This window comes from Hyaena hyaena, unplaced genomic scaffold (genome assembly GCF_003009895.1).
Source record: "Hyaena hyaena isolate Hyena2069 unplaced genomic scaffold, ASM300989v1 scaffold_668, whole genome shotgun sequence".
Lineage (NCBI taxonomy): Eukaryota > Metazoa > Chordata > Mammalia > Carnivora > Hyaenidae > Hyaena > Hyaena hyaena.
The window spans coordinates 685,730-705,428 of NW_024081301.1; the positions used below are offsets into that span (position 1 = coordinate 685,730).

Here is a 19,699-nt window from a genome sequence, read left to right on the forward strand (position 1 = left end):
ACTGCAGCAGACTTCCTGTAACCAGAGCTGGGGTCACAGATCCAGCCCTAAGCTAGTCATCGGAATAGGATCAGCATGACTGGTTAAAACCAACAAAAAATCAGGGGAACCTGGGTGGCTCAGTTGGTTAAGCGTCTGACTTTGACTCAGGTCATGATCTCACGGTTTGTGGGTTCGAGCCCCGTGTCAGGCTCTGTGCTGACAGCTAACTCAGAGCCTAGATCCTGTATCAGATTCTGTGTCTCTCTCTCATTCTGCCCCTCCCCTGCTCACGCTATCTCTATCTCTCTCTCTCAAAAATAAATAGAACATTAATTAAAACCAATAAAAAATTTACTCATGGAGCTACAACATGTGAAGGAGATCGTATTGGAACAATCCCATCCTCAGCCAGGAAGGCATGAATGAGTAGTCGATAGGTGCGGTTCCTCCCTCTCCTCTTCACATTTTACCCAGTACATATGGTCCATTTTGATCCCTTTCTGCCATAGGAAGCTTTCCCTGGTCTTCCTTTTCCAAGTTCCTCTTGTACTTTCTTTGCTCCTCTCCACGTTGTGCTGGATAGAGTGCCCTGTTATTTTGTGCTCAAGGTGTGTCAATGTACTTGTCTTTTCAACTCCTCTGACTTTTCTCTAAGGGCAGAGCCTGCCATCATATACATCTCCTATATGACCTGGTGAAGGTAACCACACTTTTGAACTAGAAATTGAGGGAGGGGTTAAAATAAATAGGATTTCTTCTTATTTTGAATTTATTGATGTCAGAAATCTTATCAGCCTATATAAAAACTCAAGGTGCTTGGGTAGCTCAGTTGGTTAAGCATGTAACTTTGGCTCAGGTCATGATCTCTTGGTTTGTAGGTTTGAGCCCTGCGTCGGGTTCTATGCTGACAGCTCAGAGCCTGGAGCCTGCTTCAGATTCTGTGCCTCCTTCTCTCTCTGCCCTTCCCCCACTCATGCTCCGTCTCTGTCTCAAAAATAAATAAACTAGTAAAAAAAACTAAAACTAAATTCCACCGAGGTTTTATGTTTAATGAATTATTCTTATTTTAAAAAATGAAATGAGAAGAGTCTCAGGAACGCTCATTACTCAGTTTGCCAAACCTATGGTGATTGTCCTATAGTTAGAAGGTCAGTATTTATTGGTTGATGCTAGCTGTAAAAACTTTTAAAGGCTCTAACATATTTCCTTATATGGGTGGATATTGCATGTTTACTGCCAGAGGTTGTCAGGATAACTTTGCTCAGGAAATGTAACCGCTGCCAGGGTTTTATTGATTTACCTATAATATATGTAGGCATACTCAAATAGATCTATGAAGTATTGTTCCCCTTCTCTGTGAAGGAAGTCTACTTTAAAAACCTTGGGAACTTCCCAAATAAGGGTTCTTAATACATCTATGTTCTTAAAACATACTCAGTTTTTACATGCACTTACACAAAAGTTATATGAACATGTAGGTGGAGAAATAGGGTAAGCAAAACACTGTTAGCTGACTCAGGACTCTCTGATACACGGTTATTAGATGAGGTTTATTTAACCTTGATGGGAAGAATGTCCAAGGGGAGCTATTTAGTTGTTAGGCCTGTCTATTTACTAAGAAAATAACTACATCCTTTGGTTGTCCTAAAGTCAATTCATAGAAAATAACAAAAAGCAACATTGTTCTTTTTCTGGAATTTACATTATTTTCCTTTATTTACCTCATTTTATTTCTAGGATTTACATTATTTAGCTGTGCTCTAGGGCCTTGGGCAAGGCACGAAGGAAACAGAGGCACTTTGTTCTATTTTAAAAACAGCAGTAGGGGATGGTGTTAGCAGGGTCTGTATGGGAGGATAAGTGAAGGAAGAGGGTTACAGTGATGTCCCTTTTTGTCACTGTGCGTTGATACTGAATATCCATACCTGGAAACCCGTGTACCTCCCAAGGTCCTCATTTTTCACAGGACACTGCAGAGTTCCTAGGACATAGTAGGGCCTTAACACATAAATAAATACATGGCTAAAGGCTTATATCAGAGGTATGTATTATAATGGTTTTTGCTCTTACTTGAAAATGGTTGCCAACATTTTAGAACCTGCTGGTTTCAAATTATATTTCATAAGAGAATGTCGCTTACTTCCCATTAGACGCTTCTCTGGGCCATACTTGTCCAAGGTCATTGTTTTAAAGGTTTGTTTGTTTATAGCACATGAACAGGGGAGGGAGAGAGAGAGAGAAAGGGAGAGAGAATCTCAAACAGGCTCTGTGCTGAAAGCACCTGGAGCTTGAATCCATGAACCACGAGATCATGACCTAAGCCAAAATCAAGAGTCTGACACTTAATCTACTGAGCCACCCAAGCGCCACTTGCCCAGCTGTGTTTTGAACCAGAAATGCCTTCTCTGGAAGCAGTGTCATGGGCTGGTGGTTGTGTCTGTCATACTTTGCTTGTAGTGTGATGTTGTGCTGATCCACCCACTTGAGAGAATTTAATGGCAATGGGGGAGAGACAGCCTGGATGTATGTATTTGGGTACAGTTGTGATAGTTGGTGTGTGTGGCTTCAGATGAAGCTCTGTTGGGTGGGAACACACAGATATGGGAAGTAGTGGTGAGGGAGGACAGAAGACATTGCTGTGGGAGGTAGATGAATATCGCTAAGAAGGGAAGAGTGGTGCTCAAAGGACCTTTCTGTGCGAACTGGGCAGGAGGAGCATGATGCCAGGTCATCTGGTAGCCACCTCTGCAGAAGGAAGGTAGGCCTGTGATTGGATGGGGGTTTGGGCCACCCTGTCCTGCCTCGTCCTCTATTCCCCAACCTCTCCAGAGTGTGTAGAGAAATTGCATGAGTAAAGCTCTCTGTTGTTTGTGTGCGAGCATGCTTCCCACCCGGGCCTTACTGCTGCAGTTGCTTTGACTCCTGCTTTCTCCACCCCAGGCTCCTCACAACAGCTGCTGGAAGCTACTGAGCCCTCATCCGCCCTCCTCCCGTCTCAGTACATATGTCTAGTCAGCATGCATACTGTAGTCCTTCGTCCACTGGTCCTTGGCCAGATTTCCAACCAAATAGCTACAATGAAATTTCTGTAATAGGCCAGAAGAAACCTAAATCCAGGCATTTCTTAAGAGAAATAGCATCAACTGGTTTATTATCTATTTCACACTTGCCTTTCTTCTTTTCTTTAAATTGCCTCCCAAGTGAAGAAACCCCAGTCTTAATCAGCACGTCTCATGAAAGTATGAAGCCTCTGGCACAGATTACGTACTGAAATGTGACCTCCTTGTTCATACACACCATTGACCAGTGCCCATTTCACCAGCGCTGTTCCTGTCTTCCCCTTCTGGGATGGATGGCAGATAGAAAATATCATGTAGCACGTGCATTAAGAAGAGAGGATATAATTGAAAACTCTGGCTTTCCCTGGAAAGAGGCCCTCATGTGAATCCACGGACCTTATGAATAATAAATACACACAAAACAGATTCATAAAGACACTACACACTGAGCCGCTTGTATCCTGTTTCCTGGAACAGTTCCAAATCCAGTGGGAGAGCGGAAGTCTAATGGCTTGCCCTTTCCTCTCCTCCCCCTTTTCTCTTTCTCTCCCCTCCCTGTCTTTGCTCTCTCTGCTTCTCAGACTGTTGTAACAAGCAGAATAAATAGGAGTTGCCTTGAGGTAGACTGTGTCTCCATTTGAAGTCCTGCTAGACTTGTTTTAATTTTGTGTGATCATGTGCACAGCCCCTAGTGTGTGGAGATAATACTGTTGACCAGTGGACAGGTGTTCCCGTGTTTAAGGTCCACCCTCGCCTTCCCTAAGAAAATGTACTCCTAGAATATGTTAAGAAAGAACATTGTTGCCATAGCACTTTAAGATCTTGCCAAGTAGTTATTTCTTGTCTGGAGAGTGAAGGGCAGTAGGGGAGCAGAAATTAAACAAGAGAAAACATGCAGGAAAGTGAAGATAAACAATAAGCTTTCTCCACTCTTTAAGTAGCAGTTGAATCCAGAGCCCTATTGGGGCTTAGTTGAGGCATTACAACAAATACCTATTGTCTGCTATATATAGGGTCCCATGCAAGACAATACAGAAGGAATATGACTCGGTCCCTGCCCTTAAGGAACATATCATACAACTGTAGGAGATGTGACAAGTTCATAGTAACTGGAGGCAAAATAAGATGCACCCAATAAGAGCTTTGTGTAAGTGCCCGTGGACTCAAAGGAAGCTGATATCATGATGGTTTCATATTTGTGGTAGAATCCAACTTGGACAGTGATGATGAGTAATGTTTCACTTGGCAGAGGCTGGAGTCAGGGTATTTCAGGCAAAGGAAGTGTCACGAGCAAAGAGTCAGAGGTGGGAAAGCATGGTGTGCTAAATTATAGGACACAGGGAACATTGGGGAATAAGAAAGGAAGAGAGGATCCATAATGAAGTTCCAGCTAAGTCAGCAGGGAAAAAAGCTTTTGGGAAAATGCTCAGAGTTGTGCTTTTTTTTTTTTTTTCTTTTTTTTAAGATTTAGCTCTCACAGTATTATAATTAAGTTTGAGGAGGAGTCTTGTAGAGGTTCATGGCCATAATCCAGTGGAAGGTGGTGGGGGGGAGGGGCAGAATTAAGGGCTTAGACTCAGGTGACAGCAGGAAGCATACAAGAGTAGATGGGTTGAAACCTTGCAGTGAGGCTTTCTGGTCTTTGGAGATAGGAGCTAGACATACAGAAGGAATAGAATTGGTGCCTGGGACCCTGTATCCTTAGCATAAAGAAAACTGTACTATGTTGACCATTCTGTTCTCACCATAATGATTTTTCCCCCTTAGGTATTCACAGCCATTGGGGGAAGAATAGTTAAAAAAAATAACGTGTGTGTGTGTACATATATCTCCTCATTTAGCACATTAAATTAATTTTAATTTGCTTTGCTATTAATTGTTAGATAATAAATTTAGCAAATTAAAAGGTTTTCTGGGACCAGGCAGCAGGTTCTCATGAAGTGAGGCATTGAGAAAACCATTGGGTCTGGTACAAACAAATACACGTATAGAATGGGAAGGGGCTGGTCTTTGCTCATTGAGGGCCATTGGTGACTCTTCCTCAAGACTAGCCACCTCTTTTTCCTTGAGAGTTGCATTAAAAGAAGCACAACCAAGAATACACTATATCCTAAATAAAGTCCCAGTGAGTTTAGGGCCTGTCTGTACCCTAGGGTACTCAGGGATCCCGTCCTTCCCCTCCTTTCTCACTGGTCATCTTTGGCTATGGGAAGGATGACACTCTGTTGGTCTGTGGGAAATTCCTCCGTAGTCGCAGTTCTGAACCCCTAAAGCCATAGTTCCTCCCTGTAAGCTCCAGTCGACTGGGGGAGAGCTGTTGATACTCAGAACAAGGCTATTGACCAAGTCCACTCTGTTCTACCTCTCTGGGAATTATTTCCCAACCTCTTGGTGACACACCAGAGGCATTGACGTGAATAAGCACTGGAGCCAGCCAGGCAAGAATTGGAATGCTGGCTCTTCCACTTCGCATCTGTGTGACTTATGCTCATTCACCTAACCTCTCAGGGACTCGGAGAAGCGGGGCCATAGTAATGAAATGATTAAAGTGGAAGAAGGTCTGTAAACCATGTATCTCAGTGCTTGTGACTATTGTGGGCTCATTACATAGGTTTTTGTACTTCAAGAGTTTTGGGGAACTTTATCCCTAACCCTGTCACTTACTTACTTTGCTCATTTCTAGATCTGAGGTTTGGGATGTGAAGCTTCCCTAGCATCTACTGAAAGAAATGGTGGCTCATGAAAGAAGTAAAATGGGAAGAGACTTTGGAGTGAATGCTGGATCTGTAGAGCCCTTTCCAAGCTGTTATATTTATTATTCATTATCACAGCAGCTTGGGAAGCATGGGTTGATACATTCTTCAAGGCTCCACGTGATATGTTTACTCTAGTAAGAAAGGAAGGAATCGCAGTAGCGTGCATTAGAGTGCCGGCTTGCTCTGCGTTATCACCATCCACTGCATCCTAGAAGTGTTTATTTCTCTAGAGAGTGGGCTTGTAGTTCAGGACAAACCACATGCAGAGAGCTCATTTGGTCATTTCTATGAATGATAAGTAGTGGAGAAAGGACACTTTTTGAAGTTAGGTTACTTTAGTTTTCCCTTAGCTTATAAAAGGGGGCAGAGATTTGAGAAAAGGGAGCAAATCTCTAAGCTAATGTAGTTAACCACTCTTTTCAGTTGACAAGTAACAGTAAGCAGACACTCTGCATTCTGCCACTTCCTTTATTGTTTTAAAAAATACTCTTTCATGTGCCCTACTATAATAGACGAATCTTAGAGACAAAAATTAAGAATGCCGTAAAAACTTCAATATGTTTATAGTGTTTGTCTTTTGGTAAACCTGAACTTTTTTTAAAAGACTTTTATTTTATTTTATTTTATTTTATTTTATTTTATTTTTAAGTTTATTTATTTTTGAGAGAGACAGAGACAGCGTGAGCAGGGGAGGGACAGAAAGAGAGAGAGGGAGAGAGCATGAGAGAGAAAATCTCAAGCAGGCTTCATGCTGTCAGCTCAGATCCCGATGTGGGACTCAAATTCACAAAACCATGAGATCATGACCTGAGCTGAAACCAAGATTCGGATACTTAACTGATTATATTTTTAAGTAATCTCTACACCCAACATGGGGCTTGAATTTATAACCCTGAGATCAAGAACTTATAACCCCAGACTTGAGCTTTTAAGGCAGATCTTTCAGATAACTTGGAGGAGCAGTCATAGTCATGTGATTACTTGCAGTCCTGGGTGGAGTTGGGTTCCCCCTTATGGTCCTCATGGTACAATCTGATATTTTTAAAATGTGACCTTTAGGCTGGGTGGCTCAGTATGTTAAGTGTCTGACTTCAGGTCAGGTCATGATCTTGGCGGTTGCTGGGTTCAAGCCCCGGATTGGGCTCTGCCCTGACAGCTAAGAGCCTGAGGCCTGCCTGGGATTCTGTGTGTCTCCCTCTCTCTGCCCCATCCCCACTCATGCTCTGTCTGTCTGTCTCTCAAAAATAAATTCATTAAAAAAACTTTTTTTAATAGTTTATTTTTGAGACAGAGAGAGACAGAACAAGAGTGGGGGAGGGTCAGAGAGAGAGAGACACACAGAATCTGAAACAGGCTCCAGGCTCGGAGCTAGCTGTCAACACAGAGCCCGACGCGGGGCTCGAACCCATGAACTGTGAGATCATGACCTGAACTGAAATCGGATGCTTAACCGACTAAGCCACCCAGGTGCCCCTGAAATTTTGTTTTAAATGTTACCTTTTGAACATTCCATTTCAACTCTGAGAATTATCAACAGAATTTTAGTTAGTGAATTTGGGATATAGGAAGGCTTGCTCCGAGCCTGAGATAAGGTAGACTGTGGGGTGCCATGGCATTGGAATGGCGAGCATTTTTGAGGGGGAGGTTCTGAGAAAACAGTTTCTGACTAATGAGTTGACACACTGGTGGGTAGTAACAGGAGTGTGAGGTGCATGCCCTGTTCTGGGCATTGTTTGTACTTGACCTACAAGACTAATGTGCAAGAAACAACCAGTAGCATGTAGTTTAATTATGTAGTAGAGTGTAGTTTAATTATGAGTTCTAGGAATTCACACACAGGTGAATGTTCAGATCATGTTCATAAGAACTGAAGTCTTCATGGACAGTAATGCTGGAGTTGGGTATTCAGGGAGAGAAGGTGAGGTTGTGAGATGAAGACTGTTAAAGACGTGGTGGTGACACTGGCTAGTCTAGAAGCAAGGGGATTTGCTAAAGAGAAATATTTTTAAATATTTTGAACCCTGAGGAGGTGTTGAAACCATCTTTTCCAATCCCTCATTTTACATATGGTGAACCCTTGGAGATCAAAGGCCAAAAGACTGATGGCGTAAAGTAATCTATTGTGGAAAGCCTTGAAAGGTGCTAGGGTGCTTGTGAGATTAAAATGTGTGGTGAGAGGGCTTTTTAAGAGGAATTTAATTTAAGGGCATGAACCCTGTGTTACACCTGTGATCCTGAGAGGCCAGCCTGGTGATCCTTGCTACTGAAAAAATAATTCTGCATACTCACTCGTGGTTCCTGAGTCCTGTTCTCTCCCCACCCCCATACACACCTTCTGTACATACCTCTATGTAGTGCTAGGTAAGGATCAAGTATTACCCTTTCTAGGGATATTTGCATTTTTAAAAGTTCCAGAGAAAATAATCCTTTTGAAAAGTAGAGTTTCAGGGGTGCCTGGGTGACTCAGTAGGCTGAGCGTCAGACTCTTGACTTTGGCCCAGGTCATGATCCCAGGGTTGTGGGATCAAGCCCAACATTGGGCTCCTTGCTCAGTGTGGAGCCTGCCTGAGACTCTGTCACCGCCCGCCCCCCCCCCAATGCCCACCCAATCCTCCTCTCCTCCTCTCCCTATTCGTGTTTGCTTGCTCTCTCTCAGAAAAAAAGAAAAAGTCTCAGACATCAGTGACTTCAAATGAAGGAGCTCTTCTTGTGTCCCGAAAGTCAGGGTATATAAGAGAAGCGGACTGGAAGGTGGAGGGACCAGAGATCTAAGAAGAAGATATTTTATTATCTATGTCTGGAGCTTAGTAGACACTCATATTTGTTAATGAATGAATTAAACTTTTTTTGTGAATGAATGAAACTCTTTAGTGAGAGTGAATTGATGAATAAGGCTCAGAGGTACAGGGTGCTAACAGAGAAGAAAAAGGGATGAAAATAGAACCTTTAAGGGAGGAGTTAAAGGGGCACCTGGGTGGCTCAGTTGGTTGAGCGCCCGACTTCAGCTCAGGTCATGATCTCATGGTTTGTGAGCTCAAGTCCCACATCAGGCTCTCTGCTGTCAGCATAGAGCCTGCTTCAGATCCTCTGTACCCCTCTCTCTGCCCACCCCTCACTTCTGCTCTCCCCACAAAAAAATTTTAAAAAATAAAGGAGGACTTAATATGACTTGATGACTATGTGAGCCTAAGACATGAAGAGAGAGAGAACATAAAAAAAATTGGAGATACAAAATCTTTTTGCTGGAAGAGTATACCGATGACACCAAGAAACGGATGGCCCTGTTCCACATATGGGCACACAACTATCATTTTTAAGTCAGTGCTTGGAAACCTTCCTTCAGTTCACCTGTTTATAAGTTGCATACACGAGTTGCTGTCTTATTCTCTGCTGCTTCTCCCTAAATTCCTCCGTTTAACTTTTTCTCTCCTTTCTTTATGCCTGAAAAAATGGGAAGGAAGTGGGGCTCAATATGAATTGTGGACTCAGATATCTTATGAAAGGACTCAAATTCTTACCCTTTCCTTACCCTTTTCCCACTCTTACTCCCACTTAAATTTGTCACTTTAAAATTTCTTTGGGAAAACATTTCTTAAACACACACACACACACACACACACACACACACACACACCACACACCTACCTACCTATCTATTGATGGATCAATAGATAGCTAGATGCCTTTGTTTGAAAAATTATGCTTACGGTGACTTTCACTTTTTGCCTCCCTTTTGCACAGAAAATGCCGCCCCTGATAGTGGAGAGATAACAGGCTCACTTGCCTCCAGAAGGCATTCCTCCTTAACAGACTAGTTTGCTCTGATCTGTATAAACACTCTTGCCTGCTGACCAGTGGTCTGTATTTATGAGGCACTTGGAAAACACTGCAAGCTGCAGAGAGTGACCATGAATAGCAAACTTAATTTGGTTTAATGTGTTTTGGCTTGCTTGACCTCACTAGAATAAAAATGTGCCTGTTTGAATTATTGTATTGGGAGTTAAAAAAAATTCTAGAGATACTTATCTCATTGGAAGAATCTTGGGATCGCTTTAGCAAAGGTTTAAGTCCATGTTTAATGTCAGATAGATTCGAGAAATGTTTAATATAGAGCTTTAATCACAGATTAGTTTATTGTGAGTTCTGAATTTTAAGAGCCTGAATTACTATTTTTTTTTTTCTTGCTACTTTTATCCCCCTAGACGATTGGCTGGCAACGACCTTTCTTTTATCCACCCAAAGGCCTTGTCTGGGTTGAAAGAACTCAAAGTTCTGTAAGTAATGCAATTTTAGAGTTTCACAGCTGGCTGTGTATTTTCTTTCTGCATAGTCAACATGCTTGGAGCTAGGGTAAGCACAGTTTCTTTTAGTTCAGGATTAAAAGATTTAAGGAGTGGCCAATGGGTAGTGTGGGAGGCGAGGGTTGATTTAGGCAACCTTGGGTCTAGATAACAAAAGTTAAAACTCTAAATAATAGGTGTTCTGACCTTCAGTGTATTACAGTTGAATGTATTAGGCTTTTTGTTGAGCTAATGCATTGAATCAAAATCATATTTAAGCTTTACTGGTAGAGCTTTTTTTCCATTTATTGCATAGCTATGAGGACTTTGAATTAGCTGACCCTAAAGGGGAAAAGGCTAACAAAAGCTCTAAGTGTTAAAATCGTTTTAAAGCTAAAAGGAATTAAATTAAGATGCCTATAATTTATATAGGCTGTTGAAGGACAAGGATATAAATTCCTGGCAGTGGTTAGGCGTTTAGAGTATGGCAAATTGGGGAACAGGTGAACTGACTGCCAGCCCCATTTCTGCCACTACCTTGCTGAGTAGCCCTCTGCAAGTCACTAGACCTCTCTGGTTCAGTGAGTTACAAGCTCCTTTTACCATTCCATTCTGTGGTTATGATTCATGTCAGAGGTCATTTTATTAATATGACTAGAAATGGCTTTAGGCAAAAGTAATAAGGACTTCATTTTCAGTACAGATCAATGCCTCTCTTCTGTGGGCCCTGTTAGATGGTAAAGCTCCATTTTTGCCATGGCCCTCCATTCACTGAGGACATGTCTGCTGCTCCCTAAGGACCAGAGTCTGATATCTTCTTGGAAGAAATTCCTCTAGTTAATATTTAGGGGTTTCTGGGCTCTGCTTTATTCCAAATTGAAAAAGCACTAGGGATTCCAATAGGTTTGTTTGTTATACCTCCCAGTAAACTTGTTATGCTTTCTAATTAACATGAACAGTCCCTAGAGTGATACATGGTAATGAGGGTGCCTTAGTTCCTGAGAAAGGAACACCCCTGGAAATGTATGTTATCAGTAGGTCTGTGTTAAGAGATGGCTTGGGATAGTGGCTTAAGTTTCATTTCTGGCCTTATAACAAAATACTTCTTGCTTTTCTGCAGTTCTCTTTCCTTGGGTGCTTTCCACCTTGACCTTTCCTCCTTTCCTGCCATTGGAAATATTTTTTTAAATAGAAATGGCTCTGAATTCTTCTAAGAAAAAACAGTAACAACTGCTTGTTATTCACTAACCAAAAATTTCCTTCCAGAACCCTACAAAACAATCAGTTGAGAACAGTACCCAGTGAAGCCATTCGAGGACTGAGCGCTTTGCAGTCTTTGTAAGTAACTTTTTGGTTTTCTGCATTCTTGAGTCATTAGTAGACCACTCTGCCTGCTAAATGTGTAAAGAACTCGAGTACTAGGAAAAGGGGGAGATTTATCCTCTCATCTGGGATAAGATTGGGGGCATAGCCAGGTGCTGCTATCGAAATGCCCTTTGGTGAGAGAGAAGCAGGTGGATCAGTGTACCCCCTGTCTTGTCTCAGTGCCTACACTGCTGGGTATAATTCTGGGAGCTTGTAAGTGGCAGGTGATAATCACCTCTTTAGAACCAGAATTATATGTGTACAGAAGTTCTAGTGTCTTGTGACATGGTGGTCAAGAATTGGTCACACAGAAGTTTCTGTTTCAGGTGGTAATGATAATCAGAACAAACTGATTAGAACTCCTCATCTGTGGACCTTGAAGTCACACCTTGAACTTACACTGGGGGTGATAACTTAGTCTCGTGTACTGCCTTCTTCCCAAGTGTTTTTTGTTTCTGTTTTTTTGGGGAAAGTTTGGTTTTATGTGGAGTGTTCAAGATTTCAGCTCTTGGTTTTTACCACATTCAAAAGCTTGGTTTTTATTAATTTCAGAGACTTCTTACGTAGCACTTCACTTTGTTTTTCTTTGCATTCTTTCCCAAATGTGTGTGCATGTGTGTATTTGAACCTGGAGAAAGGTGATCACTGCTTCCATTGTTTTGATACCATACCTCCCTTCCTCTTGTAGCGGGTGGATCGGGTAAGCAGCTGTAGTATCATAGGGACCATGCAAAATCCCCAGAAGATTTTCAAGAAGCAACCCATTTTTATATTAAATTTAGATATCTGTTAATGACTACAATGAATGTTAAAAACTAATATTGTCAGGACTACAACTTTTAGTTTTTCTCTTTGGGATCGGAAGCCCAAGTTCCTCTGTCTCTAGGGGTACCTTAAAGGAAAAGAGTAAGAAGCAACTTGCTTTTTGTCAAGATTTTTTAAAAGACCCTTTGCATATTTATCTGTCTGAATGTTTACAATACTCTCAAAAGAAATTCAGATAAATTCAGGTAATTAGAATTCTGAAACAGGTTTTTCTGGTTTGGGATCCCCACTTTGCCACTTATTAGCTATATAATGTTGTGTAAGTTACTTAAAATTCTCCATAGAGTAATGTGCTCGTTAGTCACCATGTACTTTAATGCCTGAAAAGCACTTTTAACAATATCTGACATGTACACATTTGTGGAATCTATTAACAGTAACAATGATGTATTTTTATCAGTACTTTCTTTTGATTACTAGTTTACCCAGTTTACATAACGAGGTGATAGGGATGTCTGAAAGTAATGAAAAAGTATTCTTCAAAACAAGGAACGTAGGTTTGCTATTCTAGTAGAGTAATGAATACCAACATAACGTTATTTTGCTCTTGTCCTAATCTCAAAGCCAGTAGGGAGAAGGCGTAGTTTATCAGAGTGTGGCACTTTGTCCACTCGCACCAGAAGCAAGAGGTGGGGAGATCAATAAAATGCAGACCCCTCGGCCGTATCCTAGAAGTAATGTTTTTTTCTCTTTAAAGGTAAGATCTAGGAAGCTATATTTTTAAAAAAATTTCCCCGGGTAATTCTCATGTACGTGGAAGTTTTGAGAATCACTCTGAATAGAAAATCATAGTAGCTATCACACTTGTATGTTCTGAGTTACAAAATTAGGTTTTAACCATATCATGTAGTTGTGTAATCTACAAATCTGCCCCATACGTTCTTCTTTTTATTGCCCTTTGAAGTAACTTCCAGTGTACACTTTTATAAGACACGCGCATAGTAGAAGACTTGATTGGAAATAATTGAATTGCTTGTCTCATCTGTTTGCTGATATGAAACCATTTTTAACTACACCCAAAACACATCACTGGAAATTGCAAATTGTAGATTACCTTTTGATTGAGATTAGACATTCTAGCAGTTAATGAGAAATGAATGTGAAAATAAAAATATGTACTAATAAAGCATATCATGCGCTATAAAGGTTAAACTTTATAAAGTGTATCTAATGTCACAACAAGGACTATCTGAGGTATTCATCATTTCATTTCTAGTTTCAATAGAAGTTTAATTTAAGGTAGAAATATATTAAATAGCTAATTTTACCCCAATGCCAAGTTTATGGAATATTGGATTTGTTATTTGCCATAACTAATTGAGTAGACTCAAGTAGACTCTCTCAGTGAATTGATTGGAACAAGTCCCTTCACAGATATATGACTTTGTCACCTCTCCACACTTTCTGATCTTGGACAGATGTACATGGAGAAAGCTATCTTACCTCCCTCAGACCTGAATTCATTAGACATTTTAAATAGTTGTTTTCTTTTACATCTTCAGAATTCATTTTTCTTTAAGAACTTCATACAGAGTTGTTCTTATTTCCTGAGATTAAATGATCAAAATATGTCATCATTTTGTGTAGTTGGAAGGCTGAAAAAGACAAGAAGCAGAAAAACTATCAAGAAAACATGCAAATAGGTTGTGGTGCATAAGTGCAGTAAAGTCCACATGACAGTTGTTGATAATTTAGAGGATTTAAACTGTTTTTCACAGTAGGTTTCTCCCCCTAAAATAGTATTTTTAAAAAGCGTGCTGTGCACATCTCTCATTGAGTAATTGCATAGTTTAAATTATCTCCAAAATTGGGATGGGGTGGGGGGTGGAGAGGAGTCAAAGCAAACTATTTTCTTAAGGCGTTGGGATGTTGTTATTTTTTTTTTTCTTTTCAATTCTCATTTATTTTTGGCTCCTGGGGCAATGTAATCTTTTCAATATGAAAAAAAGCAAGTTCAACACAAAGTAGAAATTTGAAGTATAGGCCAGGACAAAACCAAGGACAGGTGGATAAAGGGAATAGCAAAAAGAAGAGATGAGATGTTGCCAAAAGATGGAGGGGTTTCCTTGTCCCTTCTCTGGAGGAATGACTCAAATCAAATATTTAGTTGGCAATACACAACTTATACATGGCAGGGCTGGGTTTTTAAGAAAAAGTGGGGATGGGGGGCCCTTCCCAGAGGCTTTAGGGACCAAAGCTAGTCCCTTTCCCCCTTTCGATTTCCTTCTCCAACCAGGGGGAAAGGAATCCAACATATGAAGTTGTTATGTAGAAGAGGGAAGGATCCCACTCAACAGTGCAGACTCCTACAAAGGAAACAGGACAGGTTGGAAGGAGACTATAAAAAGTGGAGATAATACTGTTAACACTTTCCTTGAAGCCGAGAAAACAGAAATTCCTGGAAATCAGAACTTCAGTAGCTTGTACAACTTTCTCCAAAACTGATCTGGAATAGAAAACCCTACCCTTTCCTAATAGGTACCTCTACTTGCTAGGAGGTTGGTTGGTTTCCTTTCCCTTGGGCTACCACATGGGCTTTGGATGGTGACCATCTACTGGGTTTTTGGCACATGGTTCTAAATGGGATCTGCTGAAATCCAGCTTCTTGGAGAATTATCTTAAAGGGAAATATCAACTGGAAAGATGAGAGAAGTGGACACCTAAAGGGAATACGGGATTACTCAGAATGGTAGAAATCTAGGTTTTCCCAAATTGGAAGAGAGGAGACATTCAACAAACAACAAATATTTACTGAGTGCCTGTTATGTGCCAGGGACTGTTCTAGGAACCACCCTCTCCAAAAAAGGAAGAAGAAAAAAAAAAGAAACCAAAAAACAAGACAGGCAGAGCACCATCACCTCAGCCTTCTTCCTCAACTGCCCCTGTCCTTTCCCTCAGAATTTGCATTTTCTGCCTCTGTCTTGTTCATTGGGATGTTTTTATATTCGTCAGAAAGCCAAGGAGATAAGAGTCAGGTCTGTTTTACTTAAGAAGGAAATGTACATGGATTTGTTAGCATAGTGGGTGTAGCATTCAAGTTAGATACTGTTGAAATTCTGTCATGGTGTAAAACAGTCTTATCGGCACTTGAGTTCAGTTTGCAAATCTGATCTTCAAACCTGAATTACATGAAACATTTCCTTGTGGTTCTGAAGTAGTGCTTAGAAAGGAGCAAAGTTCGTTAGGGGTTGAAATTGACCAGAAGTAGTTTGACGAAAGTGTGTGAGGATGACTAAAATCTGAAAGTGAATTGTCAGTGTTAATATAAAGGTAACATAACAGCCTTCCACAAACCCATGAAAGTGGCTTAAGTATTGTCTTAGCAAGCTATTAAATGACATGTCAGAATTTGCTCCACTGGATTTTTTTTCTTTAAATTATATCACGCTTGAATGGTAAAGGAGGATTTCAAAGACTGAATTTCCTAGGTTTTCCACAGTAATGCATTATCTTAACAATTTTTACTTGAAACTGGTAATAAAATATAACACTGTAATATATATGTTACTGGTAAGTTAGAAATAGAGAAAAAAGGGAAAGCTTTTGATTGTAGATGTTAATAACAGACATTCATCAGTAAAATCTGCATATGGAATTACTATTGTAATTTCATTTAAGACAAGAAAAAAGTATGTGAGTACTCAGATATAAAACAGGCTTTGAGAATAGGGAATAGAAACACATTTTAAAGACAGAAATAGCAAGGGAATTCAGTAGAGTGTTAACCCTTTAACAACTGAAGTACACTTAAAGTAATAGTTCTCTCTTGCTTGGTTGAGTTTAAATGGTAGAATACCTGAAACAAGCCTACACTGTCTCCCCACCTGGGAGGTATCTGATGCTATTTATGCATCTACTGATTCAGTTCTAGTATTTTCTTAGTCTCTTAGTTAGAATCAATATTAAATGTGTAGGTCCTTGGTACAAAGCCATAATTCTAAGATTGTTTCTCTGTGAAACACTGATTTTTGGAAAAAGGGCAAACTCTTTACATTTGTTAGTGTGCCCCCCAACATCTGCATGTGAATTGAGGTACAAGTATTAATCACAAACCCTTTGCCTCATTTAGCTTATTTAAGTGCCCCATTTTTCCAGAGTTTTTCCTTTTGGCCTCTTTTTTCTTTGTTTGTTTTTAAGAGAGAAAGAGAGCGAGTATGCCAGTACCTGTGACTGTGAGCAGGGGAGGGAGGGGGGGGAGAGAGAGAGAGAGAGAGAGAGAGAGAGAGAGAGAGAATCTTAACCAGGTTCCATGCCCAGTGTGGAGCACATTGTGGGGCTCAGTCTCTCAACCTGGATATCTTGCCCTAAGTCAAGGCCATCTCTTTTTTTTTGACGGTACATGGTACAGAATTCTGCAGGAGCATAAATGGTATATATAACACCATTTATGTTATAAAGGTACAGATCGCTTCCTCTATAGTATTTTACCACATCTTAATGAAACATTTTATAGAGAAGGCTTAATTTCCATGCAATGTTGTGTGTTGGGGGGGGGGGGACTTTCTCATTATTTTATTGACTATGAATGCACATTATCATCAATATGATAATATAAGCAATTTAAACTTTAAACTGCTATAATGCTGAGAAACTGGGTAAGGACTTCAATTTGTACTTAAAATACATTCCAAACCCCTTACCCAGTTTACAAAGTCTACATAAGCTGGTCCCTGTTTGCATCCCTGCTATGTCTTTCTGGACTCTCCACACCTTCTTCCTGTGTTCTAATCTCTCCGACCTTCTGGAAGTTGCTGGGACCACATCCTGCTGGTTTCTGCTGAGTCTTTGCCCTCTGGATCTCAGTTTAAATAGCACCTTCTTAGGGAAGCAAAAATAAGATAAAAACAGAGAAGGAGGCAAACCATGAGAAACTCTTAAATACAGAGAACAAACTGAGGATTGCTGGAGGGGTGTTGGGTTGGGGGACACTTGTTCGGATGAGCACTGGGTATTATGTATGAGTGATGAATCACCGAATTCTACTCCTGAAATCATTATTGCACTATATGTGAACTAACTTGGATTTAAAAAAAAAAAAATAGCACCTTCTTAGAGATGCTTTTCCTGACCAATATATTTTAACTAACTACTCTCCCCCTTAGTCACTATTAGTCTTTATTTCAGGACCCTGTTTGTTTGCTTCATAGCACTTCTTCAGCACTCTATAATCACTTTTTTTTTTTAATGTTTGTTTTTGAGAGAAGCAGAGTGTGAGCGGGGGAGGGGCAGAGAGAGGGGGAGACACAGAATCTAAAGCAGGCTCCAGGCTCTGAGCTGTCAGCACAGAGCCTGAGGTGGGGCTCAGACTGACAAATGGTGAGATCATGACCTGAGCCAAAGTTGGACGCTTAACTGACTGAGCCACCCAGGTTCCCCTATTGTTACTTTTAAAATGCTTTATATTGTAGGTCACTCTTCATTAGAATGTCAATCTTATGAGGACAGACCTCATGTCTGTGTTCACCATTTTTATATTTTGTGCCTAACAATATGCTCAATTTAGATGTGTTGAATGAACAGCAGATAATTAAATGGTTAATGCAATTAAATTGTGCTTATAGTTAGTTACATTATATGGTTGATTATATATGTTCAGTGTCTCTCTCTCTCTCTAAGTGGAAGTGGAAGTTCCGCAAGTTTGTGAAGTGTACATGTGTGTATGTGTGTGTGTGAGAGAGAGAGAGAAAGACTACTATCTACACATTGAAGCAAATCTCCTAAGCAGATCCATAGCCAGGACTCTGCATATAAAGGATGCCCGTCTCTTCTCAGAGGTAGGTGCTAGAAAGGCCTAAACAAGCCTAATAATGTTTGTTTCTTTTTAAAATTTTTTTAAAAAATTTATTTCTAGAAAAAAAAATTTATTTCTAGGAGAGAGAGAGAGACAGCATGAGCAGGGGAGGGTCAGAGAGAGAGGGAGACACAGACTCTGAAACAGGCTACAGGCTCTGAGCTGGCAGTCAGCACAGAGTCTGACGCGGGGCTCGAACCCACAAACCACGAGATCATGACCTAAGCGAAAGTCGGACACTTAACCGACTAAGCCACCCAGGCTCCCCTCTGTTTTTAATTTTTTTAATGTTTATTTATTTTTGAGAGAGAGCAAGAGAGCATGAGTGGGGAGAGGGGCAGAGAGAAGAGGAAGACATAGAATCTGAGGCAGGTTACAGGCTCTGAGCTGTTAGCACAGAGCCCAATGCAGGGCTCGAATTCACAAGTCATGAGATCATAACTTGAGCTGATGTCAGATGCTTAACCTACCGAACCACCCAGATGCCAAAATGTTTGTTTCTTAAGGCGGCTGCTCAGTTGCCTGTATTGTCCTCTTTTTAGTGGTTATCTTGACTTCATCAAAAAGAAGCTACCATCAGATAATTACCAGAATCAAGGGTCCTTAACCCCTGCTAATCTGGGACTGGGGCCTGGTGTTTCGGAGCAGGCCTCAGCATTTGCCCGGTGGGGAAAGGGGCGACTAAGCCAGCCCGAAGCTGGAGCAGAAGAAGGAAAAAGGTGCAGACACCACCCCAAAACTCAGAAATTTCTGACCTCACCAGCTGCCAAACTCCAGGGCTTTAAAAATATGCTGTCATTTTGACTTTTCACACTTTTTGTGTTCCCTCATTTTCACCAGGAGGTCCACGCCTTGGAGGTATGAATTTCAGTAGTGAGACTGTATCAGCACAGGAATTGTGAAGAGAGTTTTCATCTGCCTGGCACATACTGTCCTTTGTCATACTAACATCAGGCTGTCTGTGTGTTGGAAAGTGCTTATTCCAACCTTCCGGCCTGTTTGTGCCAGTGGTAACAGGACATAATTTTCCAGATTTTTAGATGGGGACTTAATTTTTTTTTTCTGTTGTTTGTTTATTTATTTTAAGAGAGAGAATCCCAAACAAGCTCCCTGTTGTCAGCACAGAGCCCGAGGTGGGGCTTGATCTCACAAACTGCCAGATCATGACATGAGCCAAATTCAGAATTAACAGGTATTACAATGTCCACAGGAAACATTCAACAGCTACTCTGAGCAATGTTGTAGTGACCTTAAGCCATCTTTTAATTTTCCCTCAAATTCTGGAATTAAAGACACCTTGGTAATAGGATGACTCATCCTTAAAATTAAGTCCCCATCAGGGGCCCCTGGGTGGCTCAGTTGGTTAAGTGTCCAACTCTTGATTTCAGTGCTAAGAGAAGAGGAGGTTATGTGACCAGTACGTGACACTTATAGTTTTAACTTGCCTGCTGGTAATAAAGATTGCTAAAAGAATCCCTTGTAATCACTTGGTGCTGTAAACTTTTTTTTTTTTTTTTGGTAAATATTTCCTTATTTTTTTCTCCTTTGATGTCAAGTCAAAATAGCAAATTTAATATCAGATCTTAGTTTTAATGTAAAATTTTAAGTATAGTAGCTTATTTACTCAGCTTACTTTCTTCT

At 40.7% G+C, this 19,699-nt stretch overlaps 1 protein-coding gene across 1 annotated transcript in view; it reads left to right on the forward strand.

Annotated features, from left to right (window-relative positions):
• Nucleotides 1-19,699, forward strand: part of LGR4 (leucine rich repeat containing G protein-coupled receptor 4) — a 103,688-nt gene that overhangs the window by 65,017 nt on the left and 18,972 nt on the right. The window contains exons 3-4 of the mRNA XM_039217100.1: nucleotides 10,000-10,071; nucleotides 11,344-11,415. Coding sequence (XP_039073031.1) covers nucleotides 10,000-10,071; nucleotides 11,344-11,415 — 144 coding nt within the window. The remainder of the gene's footprint in view (nucleotides 1-9,999; nucleotides 10,072-11,343; nucleotides 11,416-19,699) is intronic.